We start from the raw sequence: 14,416 nt of genomic DNA on the forward strand, positions 1-14,416 counted from the left end.
TGAGCCACCGTACCACTCACACTATTACCATTCAATTAGCAATGTGCATTTTGTCATTTGCTGTAATTTCTATTGGAGAGGCTGGATTGTATAGCTCCATGTTAACTGCTTTAAGTAAAGCTCTCAACCATAACAAATCATTGTAACAGTGCAGAGGGAAGACGCTTGAATAAGCAGACAGAATTTACACAAATACCAAGAACCAGGACCAACTAAATCCGAAAGCAAGTATAGATCAGGGTGATCTACACTGTGCAGCTTCATTCTTCAGACTGTCCCCTACAGATTGTCGGTAGCCACCTTCAATCCAAAGAGTGGACTGGGCATCAAACCAAATCTGGCTGTTTGGCAGCTCAAGATGACACACCATTGAACACTTGGAAGGGTGCTATCAGAGGTGCCTTACTAAGTTGCTACACTGATTGTGCAGATTGCACAAACTGCTATGATGGTGGCAAGGGGACTGAATGTTGGTGGGTGCACTGGAAATCAAGTGAGCTGCTTATCCCGGCTGAGCTGAAGCTTCAAGTGTTGTTGGAGCTGCACCCATCCACAGAAATGGGGAGTTTTCTCTCACTCCTGACTTGCATGCAGTTAGTGATTGTTATGCCATTGACTTTAACACAAACACTCAAAGTGCCAAAGAGTCATAGAGATGGACAGCACGGAAACAGTCCATGTCGACCAGATATCCCAACTCAATCTAGTCCCACTTACCAGCACCCAGCCCATATCCCTCCAAACCCTTCCTATTCATATACCCATCCAAATGCCTCTCAAATGTTGCAATTGTACCAACCTCCATCACTTCCTCTGGCAGTTCATTCCATACATGCACCACCCTCTGTGTGAAAGAGTTGCCCCTTAGGTCTTTGTTATATCTTTCCCCTCTCACCCTAAACCTATGCCCTCTAGTTCTGGACTCCCCCACCCAAGGGAAAAGACTTTGTCTATTTATCCTATCCATGCCCCTCATGATTTTATAAACCTCTATAAGGTCACCCATCAGCCTCCGACGCTCCAGGGAAAACAGCCCCAGCCTGTTCAGCCTCTCCCTACAGCTCAAATCCTCCAACCCTGGCAACATCCTTGTAAATCATTTTTGAACCCTTTCAAGTTTCACATCTTTCTGACCGGAAGAAGGAGACTAGAATTGCATGCAATATTCCAGCAGTAGCCTAACCAATGCCCTGTACAGCCTCAACATGACCTCCCAACTCCTGTACTCAATACTCTGACCAATAAAGGAAAGCATACCAAGCGCCTTCTTCACTACCCTATTTACCCGTGATTCCACTTTCAAGGAGTTATGAACCTGCACTTGAAGGTCTCTTTGTTCAGCAACACTCCCTAAGACCTTACCATTAAGTGTATAAGTCCTGCTAAGACTTGCTTTTCCAAAATGCAGCACCTCGCATTTATCAGAATTAAACTTCATCTGCCACTTCTCAGCCCATTGGCCCATCTGATCAAGATCCTGTCGTAAACTGAGGTAACCTTCTTCACTGTCCACTACACCTCCAATTTTGGTGTCATCTGCAAACTTACTAACTATTACCTCTTATGCTCACATCGAAATCAATTATATAAATGACGAAAAGTAGTGCACCCAGCACCGATCCTTGTGGCACTCCACTGGTCACAGGCCTCCAGTCTGAAAAACAACCATCCACTACCACCCTCTGTCTTCCACCTTTAAGTCAGTTCTGTATCCAAATGGCTAGTTCTCCCTGTATTCAGTGATATCTAACCTTGCTAACCAGTCTTCCATGGGAAACCTTGTCGAACGCCTTACTCAAGTCCAGACAGATCACATCTATCGCTCTGTCCTCATCAATCCTCTTTGTTACTTTTTTTAAAAACTCAATCAAGTTTGTGAGACATGATATCCCATGCACAAAACCATGTTGACTATCTCTAATCAGTCCTTGCCTTTCCAAATATATGTACATCCTGTCCCTCAGGATTCCCTCCAACAACCTGCCCACCACTGATGTCAGGCTCCCTGGCTTGCCCTCACCACCCTTCTTAAACAGTGGCACCTCGTTAGCCAACCTCCAGTCTTCCGGTACCTCCCCTGTGACTATCAATGATACAAATATCTCAGCAAGAGGCCCAGCAATCACTTCTCTAGCCTCCCACAGAGTTCTAGGGTACACCTGATCAGGTCCTGGGGATTTATCCACTTTTATCCATTTCAAGACTTCAAGCACCTCCTCCTCTGTAATATGGACAATTTTCAAGATGTCACTATCCATTTCCCTACATTCTATATCTTCCATGCCCTTTTCCACAGTAAATACTGATGCAAAATACTTGTTTAGTATCTCCCCCATTTTCTGCAGCTCCACACAAAGGCCACCTTGCTGATCTTTGAGGGGAGAAAGTGAGGTCTGCAGATGCTGGAGACCAGAGCTGAAAATGTGTTGCTGGAGGAAGAGCGCCTCATCTTCCACCTAGGAACCCTCCAACCACAAGGGATGAGCTCAGATTTCTCCAGTTTCCTCATTTCCCTTCCCCCCACCTTGTCTCAGTCAAATCCCTCGAACTCAGCACCGCCTTCCTAACCTGCAATCTTCTTCCTGACCTCTCCGCCCCCACCCTAGTCTGACCTATCACCCTCACCTTGATCTCTTTCCATCTATCACAATTCCGACACCCCTCCCCCAAGTCGCTCATCCCTACCTTTTATCTTAGCCTGCTGGACAAACTTTCCTCATTCCTGAAGAAGGGCTTATGCCCGAAACATCGATTCTCCTGTTCCCTGGATGCTGCCTGACCTGCTGTGCTTTTCCAGCAACACATTTTCAGCTCTGATCTTTGAGGGGCCCTATTCTCTCCCTAGTTACCCTTTTGTCCATAATGTATTTGTAAAAACCCTTTGGACTCTCCTTAACTCTATTTGCCAAAGCTACATCATGTCCGATTTCCCTCTTAAGTATACTCCTACTTCCTTTATACTCTTCTAAGGATTCACTCGATCTATCCTGTCTATACCTGACATATACTTACTTCTTTTTATTAACCAAACCCTCAATGTCTTTAGTCATCCAGCATTCCCTAAACCTACCAGCCTTTCCTTTCACCCTGACAGGAATATACTTTCTCTGGATTCTCGTTATCTCACTTCTGAAGCTTCCCATTTTCCAGCCGTCCCCTTACCTGCGAACATCTGCCCCCAATCAGCTTTCGAAAGTTCTTGCCTAATACCATCAAAATTGGCCTTTCTTCAATTCAGAACTTCAACTTTTAGATCTGATCTATCCTTTCCCAAAATTATTTTAAAACTAATGGAATTATAGTCGCTGGCCCCAAAGTGCTCCCCCACTGACACCTCAATCTCCTGCCCTGCCTTATTTCCCAAGATTAGGTCAAGTTTTGCATCTTCTCTAGTAAGTACATCCACATACTGAATCAGAAAATTTTCTTGTACATGCTTATCTAAGCTCTTAACTCTATGGTAGTCCCAGTCTATGTTTGGAAAGTTAAAATCCCCTACCGTAATCACCCTACTATTCTTACAGATAACTGACAAATTTGTTTCTCAGTTTCCCTCTGACTATTGGGGGGTCTTATAATACAATCCCAATAAGGTGATCATCCCTTTTTTATTTCTCAGTTCAACCCAAATAACTTCCCTGGATGTAGTTCCGGGAATCCTCCCTCAGTACAGCTATAATGCTATTCCTTATCACTCAGCATTACTGAATCATAGCCTCATTTATTGACTCTCATGGATACTATATTTTATTATATGAGGAATTAAACATCAAAGTAAGAATGTTAGGCTTTAGTTAAACAGAACACTGATGAGACGACATATCTTATTTAGGGAAGGGTGTAAATGCATTACAGGCATTTCAGAAGTGATATACTACATTGATTCCTGGAATGAGTGCGTTCTCTTTTGAGAAAAAGTTGGTCAGGTTAGGCTTGTTTCCTTTGGAGGTTAGAATAGCATTTTCCCTGCTGTTATGAGACTGTTGAGTGGATCCCTCCAATTTCAAATTGAATGTCGATCCTGTTTTGTGCACCTCCTTCGCAGTCATAACCTTATATGGCTCGTTCTGTCTGAACGCCCAATGATCTGGAGGTCATTGCATGTTATGATTTGCCTGTAGTGCTCGCAAAACAAAACTTCTCATTGAATTTAGGTACATGTGACAACAATAAATCAAACCAAAATGAACAAGACCTTGATTGATGTCAATAAGGTGAATGTGGAAAGGTTTTCTCTTGTGGGCAAATCCTGAATTAGGGCGTACTGCTTTACAATTTGGGGTCACCCTTTTAGGACAGAGATGGGGGAAATTCTCTCTCTGAAAGTTGTGAAACTTTGGAACTGTCTGCCTGAGACAGTAGTTGGGGGGGGGGGGGGGGGATGTCACTGAATATTTTTAAGGCAGAGGTAGATGGTTTCTCATTAGCGCCAGAAAATCAAGGGTTATCGGGGATAAATAGAAATTTGGAACAGAAACAAATTAGCCATGATCTTACTGAATGATGGAGTAGGCTCGAAAAGCTGATCGACGCTTCGGGCATAAGCCCTTCTTCAGGAATGAGGAAAGTGTGCCCAGCAGGCTAAGATAAAAGGTAGGGAGGAGGGACTTGGGGGAGGGGTGTTGGAAATGCGATAGGTGGAAGGAAGTCAAGGTGAGGGTGATAGGCCGGAGTGGGGTGGGGGCGGAGAGGTCAGGAAGAAGATTGCAGGTTAGGAAGGCGGTGCTGAGTTCGAGGGATTTGACTGAGACAAGGTGGGGGAGGGGAAATAAGGAAACTGGAGAAATCCGAGTTTATCCCTTGTGGTTGGAGGGTTCCTAGGCGGAAGATGAGGCGCTCTTCCTCCAACCGTCGTGTTGCGATGGTCTGGCGATGGAGGAGTCCAAGGACCTGCATGTCCTTGGTGGAGTGGGAGGGGGAGTTGAAGTGTTGAGCCACGGGGTGGTTGGGTTGGTTGGTCCGGGTGTCCCAGAGGTCTTCTCTGAACCGTTCCGCAAGTAGGCGGCCTGTCTCCCCAATATAGAGGAGGCCACATCGGGTGCAGCGGATGCAATAGATGATGTGTGTGGAGGTGCAGGTGAATCTGTGGTGGATATGGAAGGATCCCTTGGGGCCTTGGAGGGAAGTAAGGGGGGAGGTGTGGGCGCATGTTTTGCATTTCTTGCGGTTGCAGGGGAAGGTGCCGGGAGTGGAGGTTGGGTTGGTGGGGGGTGTGGACCTGACGAGAGAGTCACGGAGGGAGTAGTCTTTTCGGAATGCTGACAGGGGAGGGGAGGGAAATATATCCCTGGTGGTGGGGTCCGTTTGGAGGTGGCGGAAATGACGGCGGATGATCCGCTGTACATGGAGGTTGGTGGGGTGGTAGGTGAGGACCAGTGGGGTTCTGTCCTGGTGGCGGTTGGAGGGGCGGGGCTCAAGGGCGGAGGAGCGGGAAGTGGAAGAGATGCGGTGGAGGGCATCGTCGATCACGTCTGTGGGGAAATTGTGGTCCTTGAAAAAGGAGGCCATCTGGGTTGTATGGATTTGGAACTGCTCCTCCTGGGAGCAGATGTGGCGGAGACGAAGGAATTGGGAATATGGGATAGCGTTTTTACAGGGGGTAGGGTGGGAGGAGGTATAGTCTAGGTAGCTGTGGGAGTCGGTCAGTTTATAGTAAATGTCCGTGTTGATTCGGTCGCCCAAGATAGAAATGGAAAGGTCTAGGAAGGGGAGGAAGGAGCCTGAGACGGTCCAGGTGAATTTGAGGTCGGGGTGGAAGGTGTTGGTGAAGTGGATGAACTGTTCAACCTCCTCGTGGGAGCACGAGGTAGCGCCGATACAGTCATCGATGTAGCGGAGGAAAAGGTGGGGGTTGGTGCCAGTGTAGCTGCGGAAGATGGACTGTTCCACATATCCTACGAAGGGCAGGCATAGCTGGGGCCCATGGCTACTCCTTTGGTTTGGAGGAAGTGGGACGATTGGAAAGAGAAGTTGTTCAGGGTGAGGACCAGTTCAGTCAGTCGAAGGAGGGTGTCAGTGGAAGGGTACTGGTCGGTACGGCGGGAAAGGAAGAAGCGGAGGGCTTTGAGTCCTTCGTGATGGGGGATGGAGGTGTACAGGGACTGGATGTCCATGGTGAAGATAAGGCGTTGGGGACCGGGGAAGCGAAAATCATGGAGGAGGTGGAGGGTGTGGGTGTTGTCCCGAACATAGGTGGGGAGTTCTTGGACTAAGGGGGACAGGACTGTGTCGAGGTATGCAGAGATGAGTTCGGTGGGGCAGAAGCGGGCTGAGACAATGAGTCGGCCGGGGCAGTCAGGTTTGTGGATTTTGGGCAGGAGGTAGAAACGGTTGGTGCGAGGTTGTGGGACTATGAGGTTGGAGGCGGTGGATGGGAGATCCCCTGAGGTGATGAGGTTATGGATGGTCTGGGAGATGATGGTTTGGTGGTGGGAGGGCGACCGAATCAACACGGACATTTACTATAAACCGACCGACTCCCACAGCTACCTAGACTACACCTCCTCCCACCCTGCCCCCTGTAAAAACGCCATCCCATTCTCCCAATTCCTTCGTCTCCGCCGCATCTGCTCCCAGGAGGACCAGTTCCAAATCCGTACAACCCAGATGGCCTCCTTCTTCAAGGACCGCAATTTCCCCCCCGATGTGGTCGACGATGCCCTCCACCGCATCTCTTCCACTTCCCGCTCCTCCACCCTTGAGCCCCGCCCCTCCAACCGCCACCAGGACAGAACCCAACTGGTCCTCACCTACCACCCCACTAACCTCCATGTACAGCGCATCATCCGCCGTCATTTCCGCCACCTCCAAACGGACCCCACCACCAAGGATATATTTCCCTCCCCTCCCCTATCAGCATTCCGTAAAGACCACTCCCTCCGTGACTCCCTCGTCAGATCCACACCCCCCACCAACCCAACCTCCACTCCCGGCACCTTCCTCTGCAACCGCAAGAAATGCAAAACTTGCGCCCACACCTCCCCCCAAGGCCCCAAGGGACACTTCCATGCTGCCTGACCTGCTGTGCTGTTCCAGCAATAAAGTTTCATGCTGCCTGACCTGCTGTGCTGTTCCAGCAATAAAGTTTCCCCTAGATGCTGCCTGACCTGCTGTGCTGTTCCAGCAATAAAGTTTCAGCACACTTCCATATCCGCCACAGATTCACCTGCACCTCCACACACATCATCTATTGCATCCTCTGCACCCGATGTGGCCTCCTCTATATTGGGGAGACAGGCCGCCTACTTGCGGAGCGTTTCAGAGAAGACCTCTGGGACACCCGGACCAACCAACCCAACCACCCCGTGGCTCAAAACTTCAACTCCCCCTCCCACTCCACCAAGGACATGCAGGTCCTTGGACTCCTCCATCGCCAGACCACAGCAACACGACGGTTGGAGGAAGAGCGCCTCATCTTCCGCCTAGGAACCCTCCAACCACAAGGGATGAACTCGGATTTCTCCAGTTTCCTCATTTCCCCTCCCCCCACCTTGTCTCAGTCAAATCCCTCGAACTCAGCACCGCCTTCCTAACCTGCAATCTTCTTCCTGACCTCTCCGCCCCCACCCCACTCCGGCCGATCACCCTCACCTTGACCTCCTTCCACCTATCGCATTTTCAATGCCCCTCCCCCAAGTCCCTCCTCCCTACCTTTTATCTTAGCCTGCTGGGCACACTTTCCTCATTCCTGAAGAATGGCTTATGCCCGAAACGTCGATTCCCCTGCTTCTTGGATGCTGCCTGACCTGCTGCGCTTTTCCAGCAACACGTTTTCAGCTCTGATCTCCAGCATCTGCAGTCCTCACTTTCTCCTCGAAAAGCTGATCAGCCACTTCTGCTTCTGTTTTGTATGTTCTTATTCTGGATATCATGCAATGACTCCCTATGTCATAGAATCTCTCTCAGTGCAGAAAGAGACCATTCAGCCCAGAACCTGCAACAATCCTTCAAACAGCATCCTGCCAGATCCAGCACCCCCATTCTCTCTCCATAACCCCACATTTACCATGGCTAATCGACCTAGCCGAGGCACTGTGGGGCAATTTAGCATGGTCAATCCAAGTAACTGAAAAATTGGCACTTCACCAGTCAATTATTCTGATTCCTGCTGTTCTGTGATAACGTGTGATTCATTCATATGAATTCGCTATCACGCAACTGATGAATTGGGACACTTTCTAAAGTGCGAATATTTAATTCATGTATTGGTTATAATGCGATGACGGCTTCATCAGTTTAAATGGTCCTGCTATTACACGATTATCTTATAACACAGGGTTGCACGAGAACAGAACTCCTGCCTTACAGCAAAGCTGCCTGTACTCTGGAACATGATCTGGCCTGAGGGGAAAGTGGCCCACAGTGAGACCAGCTGCTCATTCTGCCCAGGCTGGGGCAGTTCCACAGTGACTCCAACAAATGGGCTGACAACCCAGTGCCCAGCAAGACTGAAGGAGAAATGAAGCCCTTTCTTTCTCATTCCGCTCTCCGTGCTGGGTAAAACCCTGGGAGAAACTCTTCCTGACCCAGTCTCCCCTTGCCCAGAGTCACTCAGGGCTGGGCTAGAGAGCCCTTCATTTCATCGCCTCAGGGCGGGGGGGGAAACATCCCCCTTTCCTCCCCCTGGGGAGGGGGGGGACACGCTCCCCCTGGGGCTGGGGGAGACATCCCCCTTTCCTCCCCCTGGTGCTGGGGACACACTCTCTCTCCCCCTGGGGCTGGGGGGGACACTCTCACTCCCCCTGGGGCTGGGGGGGACACACTCTCTCTCCCCCTGGGGATGGGGGGAACATGCTCTCTCTCCCCCTGGGGATGGGGGGACATGCTCTCTCTCCCCCTGGGGCTGGGGGGACACACTCTCTCTCTCCCACTGGGGCTGGGGGGACACTCTCTCTCTCTCCCCCTGGGGCTGGGGGGACACGCTCTCTCTCTCCCCCTGGGGCTGGGGGGACACGCTCTCTCTCTCCCCCTGGGGCTGGGGGGACACGCTCTCTCTCTCCCCCTGGGGCTGGGGGGACACGCTCTCTCTCTCCCCCTGGGGCTGGGGGGACACGCTCTCTCCCCCTGGGGCTGGGGGGACACTCTCTCTCCCCCTGGGGCTGGGGACACACTCTCTCCCCCTGGGGCTGGGGACACACACTCTCTCTCCCCCTGGGGCTGGGGGGACACACTCTCTCCCCCTGGGGCTGGGGGGACACACACTCTCTCTCCCCCTGGGGCTGGGGGGACACTCTCTCTCTCCCCCTGGGGGTGGGGGGACACACACTCTCTCTCCCCCTGGGGCTGGGGGGACACACTCTCTCTCCCCCTGGGGCTGGGGGGACACTCTCTCTCTCCCCCTGGGGCTGGGGGGGACACACACTCTCTCTCCCCCTGGGGCTGGGGGGACACACTCTCTCTCCCCCTGGGGCTGGGGGGACACTCTCTCTCTCCCCCTGGGGCTGGGGGGGACACACTCCCCCTCCCTTAGGGAGGGTCTCTCTCCCCCTGGGGCTGGGGGGACACACTCTCTCCCCCTGGGGCTGGGGACACTCTCTCCCCCTGGGGCTGGGGGGACACACTCTCTCCCCCTGGGGCTGGGGGGACACACTCCCCCTCCCTTAGGGAGGGTCTCTCTCCTCCTGGGGCTGGGGGGACACACTCTCTCTCCCCCTGGGGCTGGGGGGACACACTCTCTCTCCCCCTGGGGCTGGGGGGACACACTCTCTCTCCCCCTGGGGCTGGGGGGACACACTCTCTCTCCCTCTGGGGCTGGGGGGACACACTCTCTCTCCCCCTGGGGCTGGGGGGACACTCTCTCTCCCCCTGGGGCTGGGGACACACTCTCTCCCCCTGGGGCTGGGGACACACACTCTCTCTCCCCCTGGGGCTGGGGGGACACACACTCTCTCTCCCCCTGGGGCTGGGGGGACACACACTCTCTCTCCCCCTGGGGCTGGGGGGACACTCTCTCTCTCCCCCTGGGGCTGGGGACACACACACTCTCTCTCCCCCTGGGGCTGGGGGGACACACTCTCTCTCCCCCTGGGGCTGGGGGGACACTCTCTCTCTCCCCCTGGGGCTGGGGGACACACACACTCTCTCTCCCCCTGGGGCTGGGGGGACACACACTCTCTCTCCCCCTGGGGCTGGGGACACACACACTCTCTCTCCCCCTGGGGCTGGGGGGACACACTCCCCCTCCCTTAGGGAGGGTCTCTCTCCCCCTGGGGCTGGGGACACACTCTCTCTCCCCCCGGGGCTGGGGGGACACTCTCTCTCTCCCCCTGGGGCTGGGGGGACACTCTCTCTCTCCCCCTGGGGCTGGGGGGACACACACTCTCTCTCCCCCTGGGGCTGGGGACACACACTCTCTCTCCCCCTGGGGCTGGGGACACACACTCTCTCTCCCCCTGGGGCTGGGGACACACTCTCTCTCTCCCCCCGGGGCTGGGGGGACACGCTCTCTCCCCCTGGGGCTGGGGGGACACACTCTCTCTCCCCCTGGGGCTGGGGGGACACACTCTCTCTCCCCCTGGGGCTGGGGACACACACACTCTCTCTCCCCCTGGGGCTGGGGGGACACACTCCCCCTCCCTTAGGGAGGGTCTCTCTCCCCCTGGGGCTGGGGACACACTCTCTCTCCCCCCGGGGCTGGGGGGACACTCTCTCTCTCCCCCTGGGGCTGGGGGACACTCTCTCTCTCCCCCTGGGGCTGGGGGGACACACACTCTCTCTCCCCCTGGGGCTGGGGACACACACTCTCTCTCCCCCTGGGGCTGGGGACACACACTCTCTCTCCCCCTGGGGCTGGGGACACACTCTCTCTCTCCCCCCGGGGCTGGGGGTACACGCTCTCTCCCCCTGGGGCTGGGGGGACACACTCTCTCTCCCCCTGGGGCTGGGGGGACACACTCTCTCTCCCCCTGGGGCTGGGGGGACACACTCTCTCTCCCCCTGGGGCTGGGGGGACACACTCTCTCTCCCCCTGGGGCTGGGGGGACACACTCTCTCTCCCCCTGGGGCTGGGGGGGACACACTCCCCCTCCCTTAGGGAGGGTCTCTCTCCCCCTGGGGCTGGGGGGACACACTCTCTCCCCCTGGGGCTGGGGACACTCTCTCCCCCTGGGGCTGGGGGGACACACTCTCTCCCCCTGGGGCTGGGGGGACACACTCTCTCCCCCTGGGGCTGGGGGTCACACTCCCCCTCCCTTAGGGAGGGTCTCTCTCCCCCTGGGGCTGGGGGGGACACACTCTCTCCCCCTGGGGCTGGGGGGACACACTCCCCCTCCCTTAGGGAGGGTCTCTCTCCTCCTGGGGCTGGGGGGACACACTCTCTCTCCCCCTGGGGCTGGGGGGACACACTCTCTCTCCCCCTGGGGCTGGGGGGACACACTCTCTCTCCCCCTGGGGCTGGGGGGACACACTCTCTCTCCCCCTGGGGCTGGGGGGACACACTCTCTCTCCCCCTGGGGCTGGGGGGACACTCTCTCTCCCCCTGGGGCTGGGGACACACACTCTCTCTCCCCCTGGGGCTGGGGGGACACACACTCTCTCTCCCCCTGGGGCTGGGGGGACACACACTCTCTCTCCCCCTGGGGCTGGGGGGACACTCTCTCTCTCCCCCTGGGGCTGGGGACACACACACTCTCTCTCCCCCTGGGGCTGGGGGGACACACTCTCTCTCCCCCTGGGGCTGGGGGGACACTCTCTCTCTCCCCCTGGGGCTGGGGGGGACACACACTCTCTCTCCCCCTGGGGCTGGGGGGACACACACTCTCTCTCCCCCTGGGGCTGGGGACACACACACTCTCTCTCCCCCTGGGGCTGGGGGGACACACTCCCCCTCCCTTAGGGAGGGTCTCTCTCCCCCTGGGGCTGGGGACACACTCTCTCTCCCCCCGGGGCTGGGGGGACACTCTCTCTCTCCCCCTGGGGCTGGGGGGACACTCTCTCTCTCCCCCTGGGGCTGGGGGGACACACACTCTCTCTCCCCCTGGGGCTGGGGACACACACTCTCTCTCCCCCTGGGGCTGGGGACACACACTCTCTCTCCCCCTGGGGCTGGGGACACACTCTCTCTCTCCCCCCGGGGCTGGGGGGACACGCTCTCTCCCCCTGGGGCTGGGGGGACACACTCTCTCTCCCCCTGGGGCTGGGGGGACACACTCTCTCTCCCCCTGGGGCTGGGGACACACACACTCTCTCTCCCCCTGGGGCTGGGGGGACACACTCCCCCTCCCTTAGGGAGGGTCTCTCTCCCCCTGGGGCTGGGGACACACTCTCTCTCCCCCCGGGGCTGGGGGGACACTCTCTCTCTCCCCCTGGGGCTGGGGGGACACTCTCTCTCTCCCCCTGGGGCTGGGGGGACACACACTCTCTCTCCCCCTGGGGCTGGGGACACACACTCTCTCTCCCCCTGGGGCTGGGGACACACACTCTCTCTCCCCCTGGGGCTGGGGACACACTCTCTCTCTCCCCCCGGGGCTGGGGGGACACGCTCTCTCCCCCTGGGGCTGGGGGGACACACTCTCTCTCCCCCTGGGGCTGGGGGGACACACTCTCTCTCCCCCTGGGGCTGGGGGGACACACTCTCTCTCCCCCTGGGGCTGGGGGGACACACTCTCTCTCCCCCTGGGGCTGGGGGGGACACACTCCCCCTCCCTTAGGGAGGGTCTCTCTCCCCCTGGGGCTGGGGGGACACACTCTCTCCCCCTGGGGCTGGGGACACTCTCTCCCCCTGGGGCTGGGGGGACACACTCTCTCCCCCTGGGGCTGGGGGGACACACTCTCTCCCCCTGGGGCTGGGGGGACACACTCCCCCTCCCTTAGGGAGGGTCTCTCTCCCCCTGGGGCTGGGGGGGACACACTCTCTCTCCCCCTGGGGCTGGGGGGACACACACTCTCTCTCCCCCTGGGGCTGGGGACACACACACTCTCTCTCCCCCTGGGGCTGGGGGGACACTCTCTCTCTCCCCCTGGGGCTGGGGGGACACACACTCTCTCTCCCCCTGGGGCTGGGGACACACACTCTCTCTCCCCCTGGGGCTGGGGACACACACTCTCTCTCCCCCTGGGGCTGGGGACACACTCTCTCTCTCCCCCCGGGGCTGGGGGGACACGCTCTCTCCCCCTGGGGCTGGGGGGACACACTCTCTCTCCCCCTGGGGCTGGGGGGACACACTCTCTCTCCCCCTGGGGCTGGGGGGACACACTCTCTCTCCCCCTGGGGCTGGGGGGACACTCTCTCTCTCCCCCTGGGGCTGGGGGGACACACTCTCTCTCCCCCCGGGGCTGGGGGGACACACTCTCTCTCCCCCTGGGGCTGGGGACACACTCTCCCCCCGGGGCTGGGGGGACACTCTCTCTCTCCCCCTGGGGCTGGGGGGACACACTCTCTCGCCCCCTGGGGCTGGGGGGACACACTCTCTCGCCCCCTGGGGCTGGGGGGACACACTCTCTCGCCCCCTGGGGCTGGGGACACACTCTCTCTCCCCCTGGGGCTGGGGGGACACTCTCTCTCTCCCCCTGGGGCTGGGGGGACACTCTCTCTCTCCCCCTGGGGCTGGGGGGACACTCTCTCTCTCCCCCCGGGGCTGGGGGGACACACTCTCTCTCCCCCTGGGGCTGGGGGGACACTCTCTCTCCCCCCGGGGCTGGGGGGACACTCTCTCCCCCCGGGGCTGGGGGGACACACTCTCTCTCCCCCTGGGGCTGGGGGGACACACTCCCCCCCTGGGGCTGGGGGGACACACTCCCCCCCCTGGGGCTGGGGGGACACTCTCTCCCCCCTGGGGCTGGGGGGACACACTCTCTCCCCCCGGGGCTGGGGGGACACACTCTCTCCCCCTGGGGCTGGGGGGATACTCTCTCTCCCCCCGGGGCTGGGGGGACACACTCCCCCTCCCCCTCCCCCCCGGGGCTGGGGGGACACTCTCTCTCTCCCCCTGGGGCTGGGGGGACACACTCCCCCTCCCCCTCCCCCCCGGGGCTGGGGGGACACACTCTCTCTCCCCCTGGGGCTGGGGGGACACACTCCCCCTCCCCCTCCCCCCGGTCACTCACATCAGGTCAGGGCGGTGCCGGTGGATGATCGCACAAAAGGCCAGTCCGTCCCTGAAGCTCGAGCTCATGTTGGTCACCTCGACCCCCGGGTAACCGACCACCTGGAGCCGGGCCCATTCCTGCAGCGCTCGGGTCGCCATGGGAGCGGCTCCGGACACCCGCCACTTCCGGCCCCTCCACACCACTCTGCCGCCCCCTACCCCCGGCAGCGGAACTGCATCCCGACACGGCGCGCCCTCTCCGGCCACCAGCGGAACTGCATCCCGACACGGCGCGCCCTCTCCGGCCACCAGCGGAACTGCATCCTGACACGGCGCGCCCTCTCCGGTCACCAGCGGAACTGCATCTTGACAGGGCGCGCCCTCTCCGGCCA

At 57.9% G+C, this 14,416-nt stretch overlaps 1 protein-coding gene across 1 annotated transcript in view; it reads right to left on the minus strand.

Moving 5' to 3' along the window:
* Positions 1–14,212, minus strand: part of micall1a (MICAL-like 1a) — a 99,164-nt gene extending 84,952 nt beyond the window's left edge. Inside the window, exon 1 of the mRNA XM_087978399.1 lies at positions 14,044–14,212. Within this exon, the coding sequence (XP_087834525.1) occupies positions 14,044–14,183 (140 nt within the window). The 5' untranslated portion in view covers positions 14,184–14,212. The remainder of the gene's footprint in view (positions 1–14,043) is intronic.
* Positions 14,213–14,416: the final 204 nt, after the last annotated feature.

The sequence above is a fragment of the Chiloscyllium plagiosum genome, unplaced genomic scaffold (genome assembly GCF_037043375.1).
Source record: "Chiloscyllium plagiosum isolate Xiang-an unplaced genomic scaffold, Cpla_swu_hap1 HiC_scaffold_33, whole genome shotgun sequence".
Taxonomy (NCBI): domain Eukaryota; kingdom Metazoa; phylum Chordata; class Chondrichthyes; order Orectolobiformes; family Hemiscylliidae; genus Chiloscyllium; species Chiloscyllium plagiosum.